Here is a 21,140-nt window from a genome sequence, read left to right on the forward strand (position 1 = left end):
CATGAATTATCTGTATCCGGATCCGTACTCGGAGTGGGAGGGGCCTATACCGGAAGTGGTCAGATTTAACCCGGAAGTGGTCAGATTTAACCCGGAAGTGGGTCGGGTTGTCTTGAAATGTGCGGGGCTTTAACCGGTATGTTATTTAAGCATGCAATTGATACGAGTTGATCAGGAAATTGTTATATTTATTGCTGATTAGAAAAATTTACATGACAGCATCAAGCTTCAGATAATGGGTGCTGTATGGTAACAAACTATATAGGCCAACAGTATATAACAGTTTTGCAACAATAATTACAGCAATGTGGTTGCAATTATAAGTAAAATGTAATGAACAAGAGTTTATACTCAATAAATAACTTATTTTTTTTAACTTTTAATTTTCTATGTGATCAATTTTTTTGAGTGTGTGGTCTGTGCTGTGAGTGAGTAAGAGATTCTATATATAGATAGATAGATTAGATAGATAGATAGATAGATAGATAGATAGATAGATAGATAGATAGATAGATAGGGTTGGAATGTGTTTGTGTATCTTAATTGAATATTATTCATTTATACCGTAACTGCCTCTATTTATAAAAAAAAAAAAAAAAAAAAAAAAACTCGACCGGCAGAGATGCAATCCGAGTCCCATTTACGAGCACTAGTCTGAACCAACCCCACGGTTACCAGAAGTCTCCTGGTTGGTAGATACTAGTTCGCATCAGAAGTATAAAACAAGCTGAAGCTGAAGAAATCCTAAAGTTAACCAGAAAATCCCCGCGGACCAGGAGGGGAGGGAGCGGTTCACTTCTCCGTGGTCCGTGTGCGACGTGAGAGGCACACAGCAACAGGAGTCTGTCGTGTGTAGGGGGTGCTGGGACTAGCCAATCACAGAATAGTGGAGGGAGGGACGCTGGGATAGCCTATACAGAATAGTGTGAAGGAGAGGCGTTGGACTGGCACTGTGACTAGCCTATCACAGAACGGAAGAGACACCGTCAATGGAGAATTTCATTGAATCCGAGTACAGATATTGACTCGCATTACTCGGATAATACATGTACTCGGCAAAAGTGCATTATCCGTACTGGATACTCGTTTCAGCCGGATACTCGGATCACCCCTAATGTTAACCCTGTTTATGGCTCAAGTACAATCATGTTACATGTTAACTCAGGGAGTTATACTTTCATGTGTTTAATGTGTATTATTTGGTTACAACATTTTTTTTTAAAACAATGTTTACATAGTGTACATCAGAGTGAAAAAAGAATGAACTGACAATAAAATAATGTAGCGTAATCCCGCATTTCATAAATAACCAAACTGTTTAAGATGTAAAAAGTTACTTCACAGCTAGTCAGTATAACTGCAGAGCTCTCAGCTCCCAGCGATTTACAGCCTGGGTGTCTGGTGTCTGTTTGAAGGTGGAGTTCTGTGGATGACGTGGTTGAAGATGGTGATCTGGTTACATTATGAAATTATGAAAAGTAGCCGATCAATACGATGTTCATGAAAAAAACTAGACCCCAAAGCACAGACTCCGAGTTTGGAGAAGATTTGGGTCAGGTTCATGGATGTCTGTGGATTGCATTAAGCTGCTGAGCATGGACATTTCAGAAATGTGTGTAATTTATTCAGAGAGGAACATTCACTCTTCTAGATTGCAACTCCTTAGCATGCAGAATAAAGATAATAAAAGGTTTCTACTTGGTTGGTGTGCTCCTACCTTGAGAGCCAGGGACACTATGCCCCAGGCGGTCCTGTTCCCCGCAGTTAGCTTGCTCTCTCACCAAACCAACCTGGAACCCTGGGGGGCAAAAACAAACAGAAAAGGGCTGCATGATGAGAAAAATATGCAATATGCAAGAATGTTGAATATTGCAATAACAATATTACTTGTGATAAATAAACACATATTAAAGTGTACTCAGTTCTGCTGCTTTTTAGTATTTTTTATAAAATTCAACAAATTGTTTAAAACAAATGAAAGAGATTTATTCAAGACATTTCCAACATTCATTTATTGAATGTTTTTCAATGTTTTATTTTCAATGAATTTTCATTGAAATTGAACATTGAATATAAAAAGGCGCCACTAAAAATATATTGCAGCCTTTTAATGTTATTATTAGCAATGGCGATAAAAAAGAAAAAATCAGAATCAACTTTATTCGCCAGGTATGAGGACACATACGAGGAATTTTTTCTTTGGAGCATTGTTGCTCACACACAAAACAAAAAAATATACACACTAATATATACACACAATATATACATACATACTCTAAACAGAACAATATAGAGGCAGCAGAAAACAGACAAAATAAGCAAAAACACAAAAAGCACAATGGAGCGTAGTCCAGAGCCGGTTTTTCCAGTAAATTGACATAATAAACTGGGGACAGAGACTTTCCCCAAAACAGTAACATATCATCCCAAGGGGAAGACAATGCCGGTTAACGTGTATTAAGCTGGTAGTGTAAAAGCGCATGCCAAGATGTTCACTGGCATACAATTGTAGAGAGGATAATATACTCATTGTGTTTGCACTTAGCAAGTACATTGTTAGGACACATAAGTATGGACTTGACAACTGACAATCATTTCATTTGGTTGCCTTTACTGGCAACCACTTTTTGAATTCTTTAAAAAAAATTAAGAAATCAAACAAAAATGGGGGAACTGTTAAGTCTGAAGAAAATAAGTCCAATAATAAGTTGTCAGCATAATGTAATACCCCACAGGGGAGTACCAACACCAAGACTGTGTCAACACTAATGCAGATTATCACGGACTAGACAACATTGGAGGGTAGGTGCTAGATTTTCCCATCATTTCAAATTCAGATGTACTTGCCCCCCGATGTACTTCTTCCTGCCCGCACCAGCCCGTGGACTTCTGTTGTCAGTAATCCTGTCCCTTTCAGACCCTGTTCATTTAATGTTTCATTCCCAGTTATTATTTCCCAAAGTGACTAAAGAACCTGGGAGCTGTAGGTGGCAACATGATAAGCAATGGCTTGAGCAAATGATCATGACCTCATGTTGAAATGGCTGGTGTATGTGAAAGAACTGTCAGGTGAGTCCTCCTGACTCCCATCCACTCACGAGGCTTGGTATTCCTTTCCTGTCCCGATGCCATAACATGATTAATATAACGATGACAGGAGAAAGCCCTGTTTAACTGGAATATAAAGGCCCCTTATAGGGCCTCTAAGAGTCAGTATGACTTCAGAGATATTTATAGATCTCTCCAGCCCTGCCTAAAGCCACATTGTTGTCTCTCATTTGATTAGTCTGCTATTGTATTAACAAGCAATGCTGGCATGGGAAAAAAAACACATGAGGCAGCTGATCTTTTTTTTTTTTTTTTTTTTTTTTTTTTTTTTTTTTTTTTTTTGATTTTTTGTTAGAAAATCCGTGGCTCAGTCAGAAAAAATGCATACAGTATGTGTATCAAAACACAACAGAGGTTGTAACATGAATAGCTGTTTGAGTCTAAAAGCAGATCTGGTTCTATGATTTAGCACAGCTTTTACAGAGGTCAATATGTATTATGAAGTGATTATCTATAGAAACAATTATTCATTACTACTTTATTTGACAGTACTATGGGCTGTCTGACTTCAATTCCTTAACTGCTTTCAGCCTACTATCAGAAATGTGTTCATTATCGTGGCAATTTTTGTGGGATTATGGCTATCAAACATTTTCTTAATTCCTCAATCTGCTGATTATTTTATCAATAAATCCATATCTTTGGTCTATAAAAAGGTTAAACATTCTAGTAAATGTACATCACAATATCTCAAAAACCCAAGGTGTTGTTTTGAAATTGCTTGTTTGTCCAACCAACGGTCTTAATACAAATGATAACATTTAGACCAAGTTACCGACTGATGATTCAAAATGTCACATTGTCTTTAGCAATAGTCAGTTTGTCATTGTCATGCATTACCTCATGTCCACAGTAGCGTAAGCTTACACTCATGCTTTAAGTCCTGTGTTGCATGATATGAGGATAAACAAGGGTTTTAATATCATCATTTGCTGAATATCCTTTGTACAAAGTTGAGATGACTTTAGAGTGAGGTTGAGCCTTTTTGTAGCAGCTCAGACAATTATCATATATTTCACAAAAACCTGATTATGAGCAACGCAAAAGTACACAAATAAACTCCAGGATAGGTAAGACTAGACTTTCCCTTTCTGTCCTGTTCTTCAACACACAGACAGAAAGGGGAAAAGGGAACAATGAGCCATGACCTAATGACAGAAGTCTATAATTCATGGAAGCATTTGGAGGAAAAGTGTTTTGTTACCATCATGCTCGGCACTCAATGTGCTTTCTTTATCACTTCCCTTCCTACTCATGGGGCATTATAGCCAAGCTTGTTCCCCACCATGGGCCAATCAAGCTGTTTATCACTGTGACCACTAGCCTTACTAAAAATCTGCCCTTCCTCTGCTGTTTGCACAGATAGCTCTTTAAGAGCCCACTACTACTGACATAATCAAACAATTCCCTCTTATCAACTATTATATTTTATTTTAAATTCATGCATACTAAGCGGATGTAGGAAGTCAAACAGCACTCAAATGCTTCCAGTTAAATAATCAGTTGGGAGAAAAAGCTAACGGGTCAGACATGCAATTAACTGTAAAGTTCCTTGCCTCTCAAACTATAATGTCTGATCAAGCTTAACATAATATGAATCACCTAGTCCCACTCACCCATAAATGCAGCAAACATCCACACCTCTCACAAATAATCCAGAGTATCTGCCTCAAAATGCACACACACACACACACACAAGCAACATAGATGAGCTCAAGGAGTGGAGGACAAAAAGAGATCTAAGAGCCGGTATGTGAACTCTACTCATGTGGGGGTAAAATGGAGGGAAAGGAATGGAGAAAAAACAATAATCCTACAGATCAAGTGTGTTGAGTTTTAAGTCAGACCACATGCTCTTGGATTAACAGTGGCATTGCCTGACAGTCTGTGAAAAACTGCTGATACCACTGTGCAAGAAATTAAAATACGTTTTTTCTTGATTGAGCGGCTTATTGGAATATGTAATAATATTATATATAATATTTCTATATGGATATAACAGATAATTGAATTATTCAATGTTTTCCTTATTTCATGAAAGAGAAAAAAAACTACGGTTTGTATGGTTTTAAGTTCACAGCCAATTAGGGCTGGGCAATATATCAATATTCTATCGGTATATGAGGCTAGATATTGTTTTAGATTTTGGATATTGTAATATGACACACGGTTTGTCTTTTCCTTGTTTTAAAGGCTGCACTACAGTGAAGTGATGTCATTTTCTGGACTTAATGGATTTACTTACTGTTTTATTATTTGCCTTCATCCACCTAGTCATGGTATCCACATTATTGTGTTGTTTGGACAGACCTGCCCCCACAGTTAAAAAGAAAATCCAAAAGGAAACACTGCAGTCTGTGGCGTGGTTAAGTCTAGCACAGTGTATTTGACGAAGTTGGCAGTTCAGCATTGAAATCAAACACATTATTGGTATAGGTATAACTTATACTGAAATTTGGTACTGGTAGCTTCATTTTTTTTATACGATACCCAGCCCTAAACCCCTGAGACCGTTTATGATCCTGTCCAGACCTACACAAATGTAAGATACAGACAGAGAATGTGTTTTGGGCTGCTACTGCGTAGAGAATGGTGGAGTACTGTGACATCATGCTGTAGGCTAATTGTCTTCCAAGGGATTTTCAAAGCAAAAGTATACCTATGAGTAATTTTTTTTATGTTTTAGAGTTCCATGTGTCCACAGAGCATAAGAGTCAGAGGCGGCGGTGGGAGTGTCACTAAAATGGCCCATTTGTCTGACGTCCTGTTGTGTTATTTAACCCACCCCCATTGCAGCACAAGAAGCCAATGTTTTACAATTCTTGTTTTCTGTCAGATAGCTTTCTGTCACAAATTGTTCAAACAGCTGCTGATAAGTGTAAGCTGGAGCAAACTGTGCAGACGGATCTCATGAAATGGCGTATGTATGACAAACCAATTTGTTTGCCATTATTGGTGTGCTATCAAGACGCATACTCACTTTTTAGCGTGTTTGGCCTCCATTAACTTACATTACCTTGTGATAGCGTGTGAATTTACGCCATAGCAAGTAGTATCTTTTATGCAAAGTCATGGTGGAAGTGTTTGGGACACACCACAAAAACTACGAATGATGGTCCTCTATACATGTCCGTCAAAAGCATCTGAAAACCGACAGCCAGCGTCCTTAGCAATGCAGTCGAGACATTCTCATTTTAGGACTGCAGACTGCAAGCAGATTTGTAAGAGATTAAAAGCTAAAATGTTTAGACGCCAGGCTAAGCAAAGCCTTAAAAGCCCTCTGTAAAGTCCTTAAATTGATTCTAAAATAAATAACTACCTGACTGGCTGGATAGTCCTAAATTAACAATATGATTTAAATCAGCAGGGAAATTTAGATCAGCGATGAAATGAATCCATCTGCAAAGCCCAATCCATCTAATAATTAATAAAAACAACTATCTACAGCGTTACAGTGTCACATTTCTATTTTCCTTTAAAGTGTTTCATTTCACTTCCACTGCTGCAGGCCGCTGGTTTCTCCTGGTCTTGTTGGAGGCAGACTGCTAGCCCGGCATTAGAAAGATCTGTTATTCTATCATGCTGCTGCGGTGCTCCCACACCAAACAGCGCTGGGTGGATGACAGGACGTTTACATGTCAGGATATTTCTCATCTCCACTCTGAATCAACACTGGCAGGCTTTCCATCAAAGGCTGTTGTCTTAAAGCTCTCCTGTGAAAATTCTTGAGGCATTGGCTCAAAGGACAGTGGAATATTGGCACCTCATTTCTTAAACTGAGATGAAACCACTTTCAAATCTTCAGTTTGGACAAGACCTCAAGCTCTCTCACAGAGAGTAAGAAAGTTGAACGGTGAAAAGGGCAAGTATGATTTGAGGAATCCAGATGTGCAACATGAACTAACCTAGTTAGGCTTCCCCCCCTCTCTATATCTATGCTACATGGTTCAGTTTGGCTAGCTCCTATTAATAGACTTAATTTGTACAAATGACAGAGCCGCTTGAACTAATTATTAGACCAAATAGAGCTGCAATGATTAGTTGATTGTGTAAAAGACAAAATTGAAATGTAATGTAATGTAAACTTGTTGACTCCCCAGTTGGGAATCTCTCACTGCTGTGCATACATGGCTTGAGTTAGGAGTCATAAATGTAGCTATATCATTTTTTAAAGGTAGTGATTCTTTTTTCACTCTAAAGTGGATGCAGGAAAAGCCGGCAATGAGACGTACAACGATGACCTAAATTGAGGACAGCCACGCTCGTTATTGTAAGTGCAATGATAAGTTAAAGTTCAATAAGTACTTTATTAAACCATATGAATGTGTGGCCCAGGCCAGATAGGAAATTAACTAACAATTTAAAAATCACCAAGCCTGTGACACATGTTTAAATTTGATTAATTCCATAAATTATAATTTTTTGTCTTAAATCCACAAGTCATTTTCATATTATACCAATATTTGCAGCATCCTGAGCCTTTTTGGTTACTAGATTAGTTTTATTCTCCCCAAAACAAGTTTCCTTTTTAATTTTAAAGAAGTATACCAACAACAACAAAATACAATACAACTTTTTCTGTGCAATTTTCACGGTCTCTCAGAACTTCATTGCAAAAAAAAAAAAAAGAGAGACATTGCAACTTTTATTGCAATTTTATACAAAAGCTCCCACAAAATCATGCATTTTGGGCCCCAACAATCTAAAAAAAGACGCTAAATCCTGGGAGGGACTGAATAGAGCATATCACCTCTGAATCATAAAGTGTGTGGTCAAAGGCTGCACAGGTTAATGTGTGTAAGTGTGAAGCTTTTCTTCATATGGAACAACAAAACTCTTAACTCAAAGGTCACATCCTCAATAAAGCCATACAAACTAATTATCTACTCAGCCTCACTGTTACAGCATAGAACTGTCTGTTAATGTATAAAGTGTATAGACAATGAATACAAGCCCAATCTCTTTCTGTCCTTTGTTTACTGAAATATATTGTGATCCGGCTATGCCAGCCATGCCATGACACTAATAAAGCACAAGCAATGCAAGAACAGCCACTTCAAGACTTTCCATTTATCTAAGTGAATATGTATCGCCACAAATGGATCTAAATTAACAACAAACATAATACACAAGTATTCACAAAAACATTCATTCCCTTTGTTATGACAGACTTAAACAATTCCAACTGTTTGATGGAGGTTGCATGAAGTTAAATATACATCATCATAGTATAATTAAGGTGTGACAATTGAGTTTAGATTAAATATGCCTGTTATGCCAATTATCTGGTAAAATCTACATCATATTAAGGCAATATTCCAAACATTTCTTTTTTAGCATTTCGGCCTTGCAGTTCTTCTTTTCAAGGAGTTAAGAAGTCTTTTTCGGTTATAAGCGTTTCCATTTAGGTAATGCAATAGGCGGAAAAGGTGTAGATTATCAAGTTATAAGGACCACAGGAACACTCTTACAATCACAGCTGTGGCATGTGTAACTTAACAGTCATAGGTCTGCATTATAAAAAGATACAGGTTTATCTTTCACAAGCTAATGTTATCGAGATCCTTGATGACATCCACCTGTAATAAATGCCTTAATTGCTGACATTGAATCTCATTGCCTCAAGCCCAGGAAAGTGCTTCATCGCGAAGACGAGAAGGCATCGCTGGATGTCGGCTAGTTGGCTAACGCTAGCCGAGCTCCATTGTTAGCCCGCTCATTAGTCACTAGCTCAATATCAACATCCATGTGTCTTCCACGGTTGATCTGCTTTCGTTTTCAGAACCCGTTGAAGTGAAACGGCGTTTCACATCCAACACTAACCGGTTTTCCCGGAACCTCTACCGCTAACGTTAGCTTTATTCCAGCTAGCAAGGCACCGACTGACACATGGGTGCTGATGACAGCGATGTAACGTTGGGCAAACATTCTTCAGAGTAACACACTCACCCAGAACCACCTCTGAAGATCACCTCCGAGTCATAATGAGACGAGAGGAGCTGTTATCTAAAGGAAAACGTCGTTGAAGAGAAAAATGGACTAAGTGTAATAGAAAAATGCCGCAACAGTCAGAAAGGCAGAGTGGAGGCTGTGTGTTGACAGCTCAGACAGACTGAGTACTACAGCAGTAGTGAACTGGCCCGAACTGGCTGTCTGACGGGAGGAAGTGACACGACGTGACATCACGAGAGGAGTCTACGCATAGACTGTAAAAAAAATAAAATAACCGTCTTTGAGTCTACGCCGTGGATGTATGAAAACAACCTTTGAAAAAAAAAAGAAAAAAAAGCATAAACCTACTACCTTACACCCATAGACCGTTAATATTAATGGAATGGAATGAATCAATAACATACCGTCTATGCTTACACCGCAAGGTAAATTGCGCGCTCATTTCCTAATTTGTTGACAAATGCACTTTTTGTTGAGCACGAGAATCTTTAATTGCGGAATTGTAGGATAACAATCCACGACCTGCATAATATCTGTCTTTTAGCCCTAAATATTATTACAGAAATAAAAGAGAGATCATACTCTAATGTGTCACAGCTTGGAATGAACACATAAATGCCACGTGATGTGTAAGAAGTAATGATCCATTATTATGCTATGATCAGCTCAATGCAGGGACAAAAATATAACATCATGGGGAAGCAATTACTTTTTTTATTGGGTTGTTGCAATTTTTTAAACTATTCTTTAAGAAACTGGTCATTATTAAGGCTCGATTACTAAATGGGAAAAGCAGGCAACAGCTCCAGGGCCGCCTTGTGTTAGATTAAATAAATGAAAGAGGTTATACCAGCCATTGTGCAAATATACATCATTAGGCACTAGTTCATAAAATAGACTCATGACTTAGTATTGCACCTCCATAAAGTTGAGTGACTTGCAAGAAAAAACGTAAACAAGAGGTGCTCAAAATTGAGGCAGCACAGGGCTAGATATTCTAAACTAGATCATAATTTCCCTTAATGCAACTAAAAGCTCCTGATTAATAAGGGTTTTAGATTCCATGTTCCCATTTTGTAATGCAGACTGTCTGTAATAAATTAAAAGTCTTGCGTAGAGATATCAATCAGGGTCTTTACACTTTACATTAAACTAAATGTTTTCCCAGTCTGTTAAACTACAGTTAAACTAATCAAATCAGTTCAGTCCCCTTTTTACACAGTTCTCATCTACTCACTGGTATATTATCCTTTACCCAGAGCTATCCATTAATAACTTGGTATTCATTTCAGCTTTCAATTTCTGATGTATTCTTTGCTCATTTTACCGCAACTATTTAGGAGCAAGGTGAACAAAATGTCCTGCAGGCTCAAATCATCCAGCTCTTCCATGTACTCTGCAGTGGAGCGATCGCTGACGCACGGGCCAAGAAAAACAGAAAGGCCCGTTCCCCACTGCTGCTTCAGATGTGCTAATCCGTGCTCTTCATCACTCTGCAAACAGAATTCCACCTTTTTATATGGGACACACAGCTTGTTTTCCTTTGGCCCAGTCTCAGAAGGGACAGAGATGAGGCCCAGAGATGGAGCAATGCTAGCTCAGCACTCCTCATGACATCAAACGGCTTTAACTGAGTATAAACACATCTTTTTTTCCTTCAGTTTATTGGATCTGTTTGGAAATACAGATGAAAAACAGCAAATTGTCCAAGATGGTCAACAGTTTGGTTCTCAGTTGTACAACAATCAAACATAACTCTATTACCAAAATAATGCCCCAGTAAAGTTCAGGAGACATATTTTGCGATATGAGGCACCAGTTAATATGCCACTTATTGAGTAATAATTCAGCATCATCACATTCAGCACCTTAGATTTCAGGCCTTTTTACTAAGAAATTTGAAAAAGAAAGAAACTTCCTGCACACACTTGTCACCTCTGCATTTGGTTTATTTGGTCAGTGTGTGCAGGGAATTTTTACCTTCCTTTTGAAATGGATCTTCAGTGGAATCAATTCCCTACAACACAAAGGCGACAAGGTGCATGTTGCTTTCTACTCTTAAGCTATTCACATGGGATACATTCTTCTCCATCAGCAACATTAGATAGGCCTAAGCAGAAGGAAGCACTGCATGATTTTTCATTGTGGGTTGATTGTGGGATCACATGCCAAATATATTAAAACAATATAGTTGAAAACAGAACATTAAGGATTTCATGAAATGAGGAATGCATATAAAACACATAAAATAATCAGAAATGTTGAAAGCGGATCTATCTTTTCCAGTGTTAAGCAATACATAAGACCTAATTCTTCATATGCGACAAACAAAAATTGCCTGCTCAAAATCATCAATTTTATCATTAACAGTACCTGGTAGAACAATGACATAGGATCATATAATTTTGATATAATATTGGTGATATTTAATTATTTCCCAGGTTAACCTATGGTGTCATGTTTACACGCCAAACAAGGTGTTATTCATTCTTCATTTCTACTCATTCATTTCTACTGCTAATATCAGCAATTGCTTTTTTTATTATTATTTATTTGATTAGGACAATGCACATTATTGAACATTTCTGTAAATGCACCAGTGTTAGCCAATTGGCTAGTTTTTAACTGTAGTCCTACCTAGGATGCATGTCTTTTACGGTGGGAAGCATCTGGAGGAAACCCACGCAAACACACGGAGAACATACAAACTCCACACAGAAAGGCCCGGAACGACCTGGATTCGAACCAAGAACCTTCTTGCTGTGAGGCAGAAGTGCTAACCACTTAGCCACCGTGCTGCCCTGCTTTGTCGAACTTTGTTAGTTGTTTCCCAGTCATTTGTCTCAGACGGGCATGTCATTTGAGGAAATGTAACAAGGAGGAGTAAAATGTGCTCCATGACTTTCTCTAATCTGTTTGTTGTTTCGTTATCAGGTTTGAGGAAGTCCCTTCAGTTAAAAATGCCCTGGTCTGTTGCTCCAGCATTATCGTCTAAAGCCTCAGAGCAGGCAGATGGAAGGATGATGGAGAGGACAGAGGAGCCCTGGCCATCACGTCTGGTGCTTATCTGCTCTGCCGGGGATTTTCCCAGTCCAGCCCTGATAACCCGGGTTGACTAGCAAAATACAGGATATGACCCAATAACCTTGCAAGGCAGGAGGGTCGCTGTATTGTTTTATTGGGGGAGGTATTTTTTTTTTTTTTTTTAAACCTTCCTTTACATTATGCGAGCATGCTGACTAGCTGGCAGATGTGCTCATGAATGTCTTCAACATCTCCCTGAGCCAGGCTTTCACTCAGTCATGTCACCACCACTAAAATCCCAGTGCTGAAAAAGTCATTGATGTCCTGCCTCAATGACAACCGCCCTGTAGCACTCACACCAATCAAAATGAAATGCTTTGAGAAGCTGGTCTTGGACCACAACAAATCCTGTCTCCCCATCTCACTTGACCCCCTCCAATTTGCAAATGACCCCAACACGTTCACAGGTATAGCCATTTCTTCTGCCCTAGACCTAGCCGTAACAAGAACACTCAAGTGAGAATGCTGTTCATTGATTTCATATCAGTATTCAACACAATTATCCCCCGGAAGCTGCTTTGGAAGTTGGGCCCCCTAGGCCTGAACACCTCCCATTGTAACTGGATCCTGGCCATTCTCTCCCAGACAGTGTGCATCTGGATCAGCACCGGCGCCCCCCAGGGATGTGTGCTCAGCCCACTATTGTTCACACAATGACCCACAACTGTTCTGCCAAATATGACTCAAATCGTATTATTAAATTTGGACAATACAACACTGTTCAGGAGATACGCTGAGGCAGATCGGAGGGTAAGTGTTGAGATCTGTGGGGTGAGGAGTTCCTTGAGGTGGGGGGGCTTCACCATGGATGCACTGGTGGGTAAAGAGGGTACTCAATCCTGAGTAAGACAGGAAGCCAGTGGAGTGATTTGAGGATGGGGTGATATGGTCTTGTTTGCACACCCTTAACAGGATCCTAACAGCGCTGTTCTGGATGTAATGCAACTTCTGAAGCCTTTTCTTAGGGATCCCGGTGAGGAGCGCATTGCAGTAGTCCAGCCTGAAGGAGACAAAAGCGTGGACAAGCTTTTCCGCGTCTGCAGGAGTGAGTGTGGGACGGAGTTTGGCAATGTTCCTGAGGTGGAAGGAGGAGGTCTAGCAGAGTTGTTTGATGTGAGTCCATTTTAACACCCAGGTTAGTGGCTGATGTTGAAAGTGGAATATTTTGGCCAGAGAAGGTGTTGCTGGTAATGTCAGATGACCGAACCTGGTGTAGAGTGCCAACTAAGATGGCTTCAGTCTTGGAGCTGTTTGGCTGCAGAAAAGTTTGCTTTATCCACGCCTTTACCTCCTCCAGGCAGGTGGTCAGAGTGGATGATGGCAGAGCAGCAGAGGGGGTTGGGTTTGTCCTGAGGTAGGGTTGAGTATCATCAGTAGGACAGTGGAATGAAATTCCATGCCGGCTTATGACATGGCCAAGGGGGAGCAGGTAGAGGATAAACAGCGTAGGGCCGAGCACTGAGCCTTGAGGGACACCACAGGTGACGTTGTGTGTCAGGGATTTAGCCTCTCCCAAGGCGACATGCTCAGTACTCCCGGTGAGGTAGGATGAGAACCACTCATGGGCAGTGTCAAAAACATTGATAGTTGAATTAGGATTATGGAGGAGGATGTTGTGGTACACAGTGTTGAATGCTGCAATCAAGTCCAAGAGGAGGAGAAGAGATGGGGAGCCAGCATCTGCAGTCATCAGCAGGTAATTTGTGACCCTGACCAGGGCTGTTTCTGGACTGTGGCCAGGGTGGAAACCAGACGAAAATTTTTCAAACAGGTTGTTGTGTTTTAGATGGTCCTGAAGCTGTGCGGCAACTACTTTTTCCAGCACCTTGGAAAGGAATGGAAGGTTGGAGATGGGCCTGTAGTTGGCAAAGACTTCTGGGTCTAGGGTGTTTGTTTTTCTATAACTGGCCTGATTACAGCAGTTTTAAGTGTTGATGGAACATGGTCAGCCTGGAAGGAGTGGTTAATAACCTTTGTGATGAGGGGACTTATGGCATGGAGGTTGAATTTTACCAGTGCTGTGGAGAAGGGGTCCAGGGTACAGCTGTACGGTTTCATCTTTTTGACAAAAAAACAACAAAGGGGTTGGAAAATCCCAGGCTGTGGGTTGGCAATTGGGACAGACAGTGTGGAGAAACTGGATAGTAGGGAGCGGATGGTGTCTACTTTTTTTCTGAAAAAAGTGATGAAATTGATGCACCTCTCTTCTGTGGCTTCTAAATGAGAGTGAGTTTGCGGTTACCCTACTCCCATTTATAGTATATTAATGCACTACATTTTTCTCGTTGGTGCACTTGATGTCTGTATCTGTCTTGTATCTTGTTCTGTACCAGTTTTTTGAAGCATGCTTGCACCTTGTGTTCATTCATTCCTTTTTTCATCGCTGTTGAGGTGAGGAGAAATATGCAGTTTATTGCACACACTAAACTTTAAAGTAAAACAAAATATCAGGACAGGTTTTACACTTTTTATTTCCCTTCATATTAATGCACAAGTTGTGTAACGCATGACTAGAACAGGTCTGTCATTTTGCCAAGCTTCCAGAGAAGACGCTTTCATCTTCTTCTGTACCAGACAGAGTTTTCTGTGGGAGTCTAAACATGGCACAGGTGCAGATGTTAAAGGGTTTGGGATTTGTTGGCCACTCCTGATGTGGAAACTCATCCACCTCCTGTTTTGCTGTTGGTTCACTCCACTGGGCAATAGCCTCTTCAAAATCCCACTGGAAAATACGGACAGGTTAAGAAATTACTATGCAGAATTACAGTCTGAGGATTATGTCGTCATATTTTACAATGCTTTAATGATAGACATCATGCCTTATCTTCTTAACCATCCCTGTAGCCATTCATTTATTCATTTTAACTTATTCTGTGTTTTGGAGAAATTAAAGAATGTCAAGACGGGTATTTTTGGGTGTGTTTTGCTCAATTGACAGATGTCTCATAGCACAGGCATATTTTCATTACTTTGTCTGAGGCGCTGATCCTTATCCTATTTAACATTGGTTATTTGTAATGTTAAGAGATCCTGAAATTAAATACCTTTTTATGACTCATGTTGTGTAAGAGACTCAGCTACCTTTTTATGACTCATGTTGTGTAAGAGACGCCGCTACATGTCAAAAATGCAAAAAGCTTAGACTTGGTGATACAGTTAAGTCCTGGACAGCAGGCATCACACAAGAGACCATAAACATCTCCCAAAATAGCAGAGGGTAACACTGGCCCCCTATAGACAAGGCAACTATTTCACACTACTTCCTAGGCAGACATGCCCAACCCTGGTCTTTAATCAAGGGTACTTTACAGGAGAACAATTGGGCCATAAGGCAAATCACAAAAAAATTCCCACCCTCACTGTAACCCCCACCTCCACCTCAGTTAACAACCGGCACTCAGCAGAAATGTGCAAGAAACACACAACACAATGGACAACTCAAGCTGCTGGCTGCAGTGAACGCTGCACACTGCTGTTCAGACTGTGTTTGCAGACAGCACACTCCAAAACGTTGTGTGGTTTTATCATGATCAGCAATTATGGTGATGCCGTAAAAAGCAGACATTTAAATTCCCATTATATGTAAATCCATCTCAAATTGTTCACTAGCACTGTGATCTTTTTCTTTCTGTCCTCAGATTGCTTTGAAGCATTTTACAGTTGGGTAAGCTCTGTGTTTTGTAGTGGGAAAGTTCTGCAATCAAATAAAAGGACAGTCTTGAACTCAAATGGAGTTTTGTGTATTAGGGGTTTAACATTGACACTGTCTGTGTAAACCCTCAATCCATAAAATCACTATCAAAGTAAACAGCTGCTGTTAATTCTTAGTTGCCAGTGGGTAAAGTCCCAGAGAGGGAGGGACCAATTCATGAAAATACCTGCTGTTGTTCCATGTTTGGAAATACTTCAGACTGGTGATTTGTTCATTACAGATCAGAAAAGATTAACAATTATTTTCAGGGTTTAATAGATTACTTTAGTTTAATAGCTCAGGTTATATAGACCAATCTCAGCTTCCCCAAAAACACAGATTATTTGGAAGCTCCTGAAACATTCTGGCAAACAAGTGTCCACCAACCAACGTAAACTGAAATTAGATTAAGTTGAAGAGGAAGAGTTTTCATACAGCCAGAGCGAGTTGTATGCTTTACCACATGCAACACTGTACACAAAACATTATAAAAGTCCTTCTCTAAAACTATCTATACTAACAGCCACGTCATTTGCTTATTTCTGTGTGGTGAATGGTATATAGCTGTAATTGTTTATGCTCACACCATTTGCCTTGGTTTCTGATTAAATGACATCCTCCATAGTTTAGCTTTCTAGAGCACAATAGTTAGGGAGTTTCTCTTGTGGCTGTGTGCGCCCGAACAGGAAAAAGCTTGTAATTTCACTGTTCCTGCAACTCAAACTATTCCTTTTCAAATAAAAGGTGTTAATTTATATGTGAGCCGTTCTATAAAAACAAGACTGTTTTTTTTGCTGCGTAGCCGATATTTAATTCTGGGCACAACTGTACACTGCAGAATAAAGCCACGTTTTGCTTAACTTCAAATCACCAGTTAAAATATAAACCCTGCTTCTCACAAATATTCTCTCATTACTGTCATAAATGCAGCAAACATCCACACCTCTCACAAATAATCCAGAGTATCTGCCTCAAAATGCAGGCTGTATGTTTTACACACCACACACACAACACACACACACACACACACCACACACACACACACACCACCCACACACAACACACCACACACACACACACACACACACACACACACACACACACACACCACACACACACACACACACACCACACACACACACACACACACACACAACACACACACACACACACACCACACACACACACAGTTTGACTCATCAATCCTACAAGAATGTGCTGACCGTTGTCTTCTAACAAGAACCTCTGACAACTGATTTACTTCCCTCAGAGTCACATGTGAAAAGCACAAAGCTTGGTGTGAAGCAGCACAATCTCCTGATCTGTCTGAGCGCTGGACTTTGCTTATTATAACTTCTAAAATCAATTTGTGAGGCATTTAATTTTATCTCACACAGAGAGTCTATTATACAGTAGGTGTACAGATCTAAATATGCTTGAGGTGGATGGACAGAAGAACCGATGTTTCAACCCTTTAAGTAGGTCAATTACAATGTCTCTTCATAAACTGCTGTGTTGTGCAGGGAAAACCTTACCTACCTCATATAAATCTGTAGGAAGAGGCAATGAATTAAGTAATAACAGCAGGTCGTACAAGGTGATATAGCACAAGTTAACATCAGTCTAACACCCTGTTATATTCATTCATACTGTCACAGTAAGCACACAACACACAATTATGTCAACATGCTGTCGCCACCTAGTGGCCCACTATAACAATTACACCTCATAGCTTGAAATTGAACTCTAAATTCAGTGTAATCAGACACACAAAACTGAAGTAGATATCTGAGGTATTAAGATGAGTCAATGTATTGATTGAAATGAAATAAAAAAGTGAAATATTACTTCCAGGTCATTCCTGGATTGACATTAAATCAATGGGGGTTAATATGATTGTTGATTAAAAAAAAAAGCAATAACAATGACAAAGTATTGTGCAATTGCTGACTACAGTGCCAGTATTTTGCATTAAATGTATCAATTAAGCATTTCTATTAGATATCTGCTCTGATTGGTTAGCGTACTGAAGTTTGTAAGAAAATGTCATGCTGCTCACCAACAGGGCTAAACAGGGCCCCAACCCACCTCCAGATCTGAGCTGACTTGTGAAGAGTCACAGGAGTAATCTGAAGAGCAGAAACTGTCGACTTCCACCGTCCTGTTGAGAGGCCTGTCCCCCACTTCCTCCTTGGGCAACTTCACCTCCTTCAGAAAAACAAAAAACAAAACACACATACATATTCCACTGCAAGAATGACAACTGATTAATATGCATTGAGAGTATGCAGTCTGTGCCACCACAGATTATTTGCTTACTTTTTTTGCAGGTTGAACACTGACATCCATATAATGGCCCATCTCAGTCATCTTCTGGACATTTTCTGTCTTTGAAGAAAAGGGTTAATAGTATCATGTTTAAAACAAGACATTTGATTCTATGAAAATTACTCTGATCCAAAGGAATGCCTGCATTCGGTCTTCTTTTTACTTTATGCACATTTAAGCTGACACATCCAGATAAATAAGTGAAGTGACAGAGTAAGTAAATTTCCAATACGGTTAATGTTAAATATAAAAAAAATTACTTAGTTGATATTTAAATTCACTCAGAAAGATCAGGATACACAAACAATTCCAAGGGTTTAGAAACACAAATAGGACCTAAAAACAGGAAGTATGAAAACATACTTTTGTTCGTACTGATGAAAGAACTTGCTGTTTTCTCTGTCTCTTCATGACAGCGTTATCCTCGTGGGGGACGGCCGAGCCACCTAAAAGGCTCTCTGTGTCTAAAGAAAAAGTGGTAAGCTTCTGTCTGCTCCCTCTCTTCCACCAGAAGATGACAAGAATCTGAAGATGTTGGATTTAAGGTAAACAAATCACACCTGGTTGAAAATCAGTACAATTCACATACATTCAATCAATTTAAGACATCATTGAAATCAACAGTGTGGGCAGGATTGTGAAGTTCCTCTTTTGTAATTATGACTTTCAGGTTTCTGTTTGTGCTGCACTTTTTCTGTCAGTCAGGGTGCCTTTTGCTATTGCTGAAAACGTTATCAGAGAGAGTTCAGAACTTGGAAAAGCTAAATCAATAGTGTTGTAAATGCTATAGACCATCTCCAGTTCTGTGGTCGAAGCCCTGATTAAAGGCTTTGGTAGAAAAAAGAAACTGTCAATTCTTTTTAGTCATGCCTTTTAAATTCAATTCACATGTTCAATTTGTTCAATGAAAGAATATCAAAAATTAATTTCCTTTCGGTAGTTTTAAATGCAACAAGCAGTGTGTTTTATTTTAGCAGAATACTGAAAGCAGCAGAAATGCAGAACGGCGTACACTTTGTTATTTGTTTATTTATCGCAAGTAATATTGTTATTGCGATATTCAACAATGTAATTGCATGTTTTCCTCATATTGTGCAGCCCTAGCCCTGAACCCGACAGATTAAGTAACATTCGATCAGTCTTTGCTATATAAGAATACAAGAAGGTCCAGGACGACACAGCATATTGCTGACAGCAGCCACGGCATGACTCTTAAGAGAAACGCCAACTGAGTGTCGTAGAGGAGTATGGCAGCAGCATAGAGCGAACCAGCCAGTGAGCACAGCAGTCCAGAGAACATGTAGGTCCTGGTCAACATCCGTCCTCTGTACTAAAGTGAGAAAACAAATGGGATTTGTTTATAAGCGATTTAACACAGGGAACTATTTTGGGAAAGCAATAAGTGGCTCGGACAACAAAACACTCATGGACTGTTTGTCGCTTACTGCTCTGCAGAGTGCAGGGAACCTGGAGGTACAGGCGATCACACAGGACAGCAGACCAAGCATGTAACCCAGGACTTCAGTGTTGTTCTGTTAGAAGAACAGTTTTAAGTTGACAAACACATAAGAACATAAACATCTATCTATCTTCACTGCAGAAATTAAAGATGTACTGAGTATTTAAAACTAAAGAGTGACAGATAAGTGTAAGTAAAGTGTAAATGCACAAATGCATTCCAGCTGTCACTCACAACACATTAAATGGAAATCCATATTTGTCCATGGAAATGCACTGTACAATTAAAAGGACTACAACTGGCCACGGTGGTGGTGTGTGCGCTTACTTGCAGGGCGGCGTGCAGCAGTCGCCTCACGCTGAGAGGCCTGTCTGCTGGCTGACTCACAGTGGACTTCAGAAAACCTCCTGCAACCACCATCAATACACACACAGCAAGGAGGTGCTGTCTCCTCCGCCCCCTCATCATCCTCAGCCTCCTTTCTGAAGGAGAAAGGGGACACACACACACACACACACACACACACACACACACACACACACACACACCCACACACCCACACCACCACACACACACACACACACACACACACACACACCCACACACCTTTGTTTGGTTATCTGTAGAGCGTCTCTGATAAGTCGCCTTGCTGTTTTGCCTGTCAGTTAGGTGCTAATACTAAAACACATGTGCTACCTTCCTCCACTTTGTTTAAACAGTGTAAAGTTGACCGATTTCTGGGAATGATAAGGTTCGCATTATTATAGAGAATTGGCATGGGGCGACCCCTAGCTCACCCAGTATGAGCCATGTAAGCTGAGGCTTTTGCAGCACCACGGGGGAAAATCCGACCTGCGGCCCTTTGCTGCGTGTCATGCCCCATCTCTCCCACCTTTCCTGTCTATCCACTGTTACTCGGAATTAAAGGTGGACAAGCCCCCCCCAAAAAACAACAACAACAAAATCCTTTAAAGAATTGGCATTACTCTCAACGTACCTGCCTTTGAGTTCCAGCACAGCAGCACAGGGAAACAGCATGCCAGAAAACTGACAGCATCAATAGCAGCAGCAAAAGCACCCATCAAAACCTACAGGGAGGAAGCAGAAATTAGTTAACCATTGTGTTGTCTTCCCGTCAAAATTGATTGTTGATGCTTTTTATCAATGTTTTTAACTTTTTCCCTTCCATTTTTGTCCCTTTTTTCAACACTTGACTATTTTTTCAATATTTGTCAATTTTTCAACACTACGTAACATTAACTTAACATTAGTTTTACAGTTATGTTTGGACATCGTCAATAAACCTCATTTATAGGAATTTATACCTAATGTTTGAGTTAGAAAAGAAGAAATTAGGAATTATTTAACTCAAGTTAAAGGAAAGTATGTTGATGGAGAATCACAGACTGGAAGATGTCAACTTTTAGTCAATACTATTTCGAAAACCACTGCATTTTTTCAAGACACCTCAAAATTAATGAAAGTAGAGATTTGTACTTGCCAAAGAGCGTTGTGTGG

General features: G+C 39.8%; 2 protein-coding genes across 6 annotated transcripts in view; both read right to left on the bottom strand.

The window, feature by feature from the left end:
* Positions 1-9,278, bottom strand: part of atp13a3 (ATPase 13A3) — a 42,474-nt gene extending 33,196 nt beyond the window's left edge. For 2 of the 3 annotated variants that reach the window (XM_032527104.1, XM_032527102.1), the window contains exons 1-2: positions 9,058-9,278; positions 1,718-1,798 (exon numbers count right to left, since the gene is read on the bottom strand). The gene's annotated coding sequence lies outside the window, so the exon portion shown is untranslated. The remainder of the gene's footprint in view (positions 1-1,717; positions 1,799-9,057) is intronic. The other variant, XM_032527103.1, reaches the window with a different exon arrangement.
* Positions 9,279-14,485: 5,207 nt separating this feature from the next.
* tmem44 (transmembrane protein 44) overlaps positions 14,486-21,140 on the bottom strand; it is a 7,350-nt gene continuing 695 nt past the window's right edge. For 2 of the 3 annotated variants that reach the window (XM_032525869.1, XM_032525870.1), the window contains exons 3-10: positions 20,620-20,710; positions 19,950-20,104; positions 19,609-19,695; positions 19,323-19,493; positions 18,527-18,688; positions 18,155-18,223; positions 17,924-18,043; positions 14,486-14,866 (exon numbers count right to left, since the gene is read on the bottom strand). In XM_032525869.1, coding sequence (XP_032381760.1) covers positions 14,669-14,866; positions 17,924-18,043; positions 18,155-18,223; positions 18,527-18,688; positions 19,323-19,493; positions 19,609-19,695; positions 19,950-20,104; positions 20,620-20,710 — 1,053 coding nt within the window. In that variant the 3' untranslated portion in view covers positions 14,486-14,668. Of the gene's footprint in view, positions 14,867-17,894; positions 18,044-18,154; positions 18,224-18,526; positions 18,689-19,322; positions 19,494-19,608; positions 19,696-19,949; positions 20,105-20,619; positions 20,711-21,140 lie in introns of all 3 variants that reach the window. The other variant, XM_032525871.1, reaches the window with a different exon arrangement.

The sequence above is a fragment of the Etheostoma spectabile genome, chromosome 9, assembly GCF_008692095.1.
Source record: "Etheostoma spectabile isolate EspeVRDwgs_2016 chromosome 9, UIUC_Espe_1.0, whole genome shotgun sequence".
Classification (NCBI taxonomy): Eukaryota; Metazoa; Chordata; class Actinopteri; order Perciformes; family Percidae; genus Etheostoma; species Etheostoma spectabile.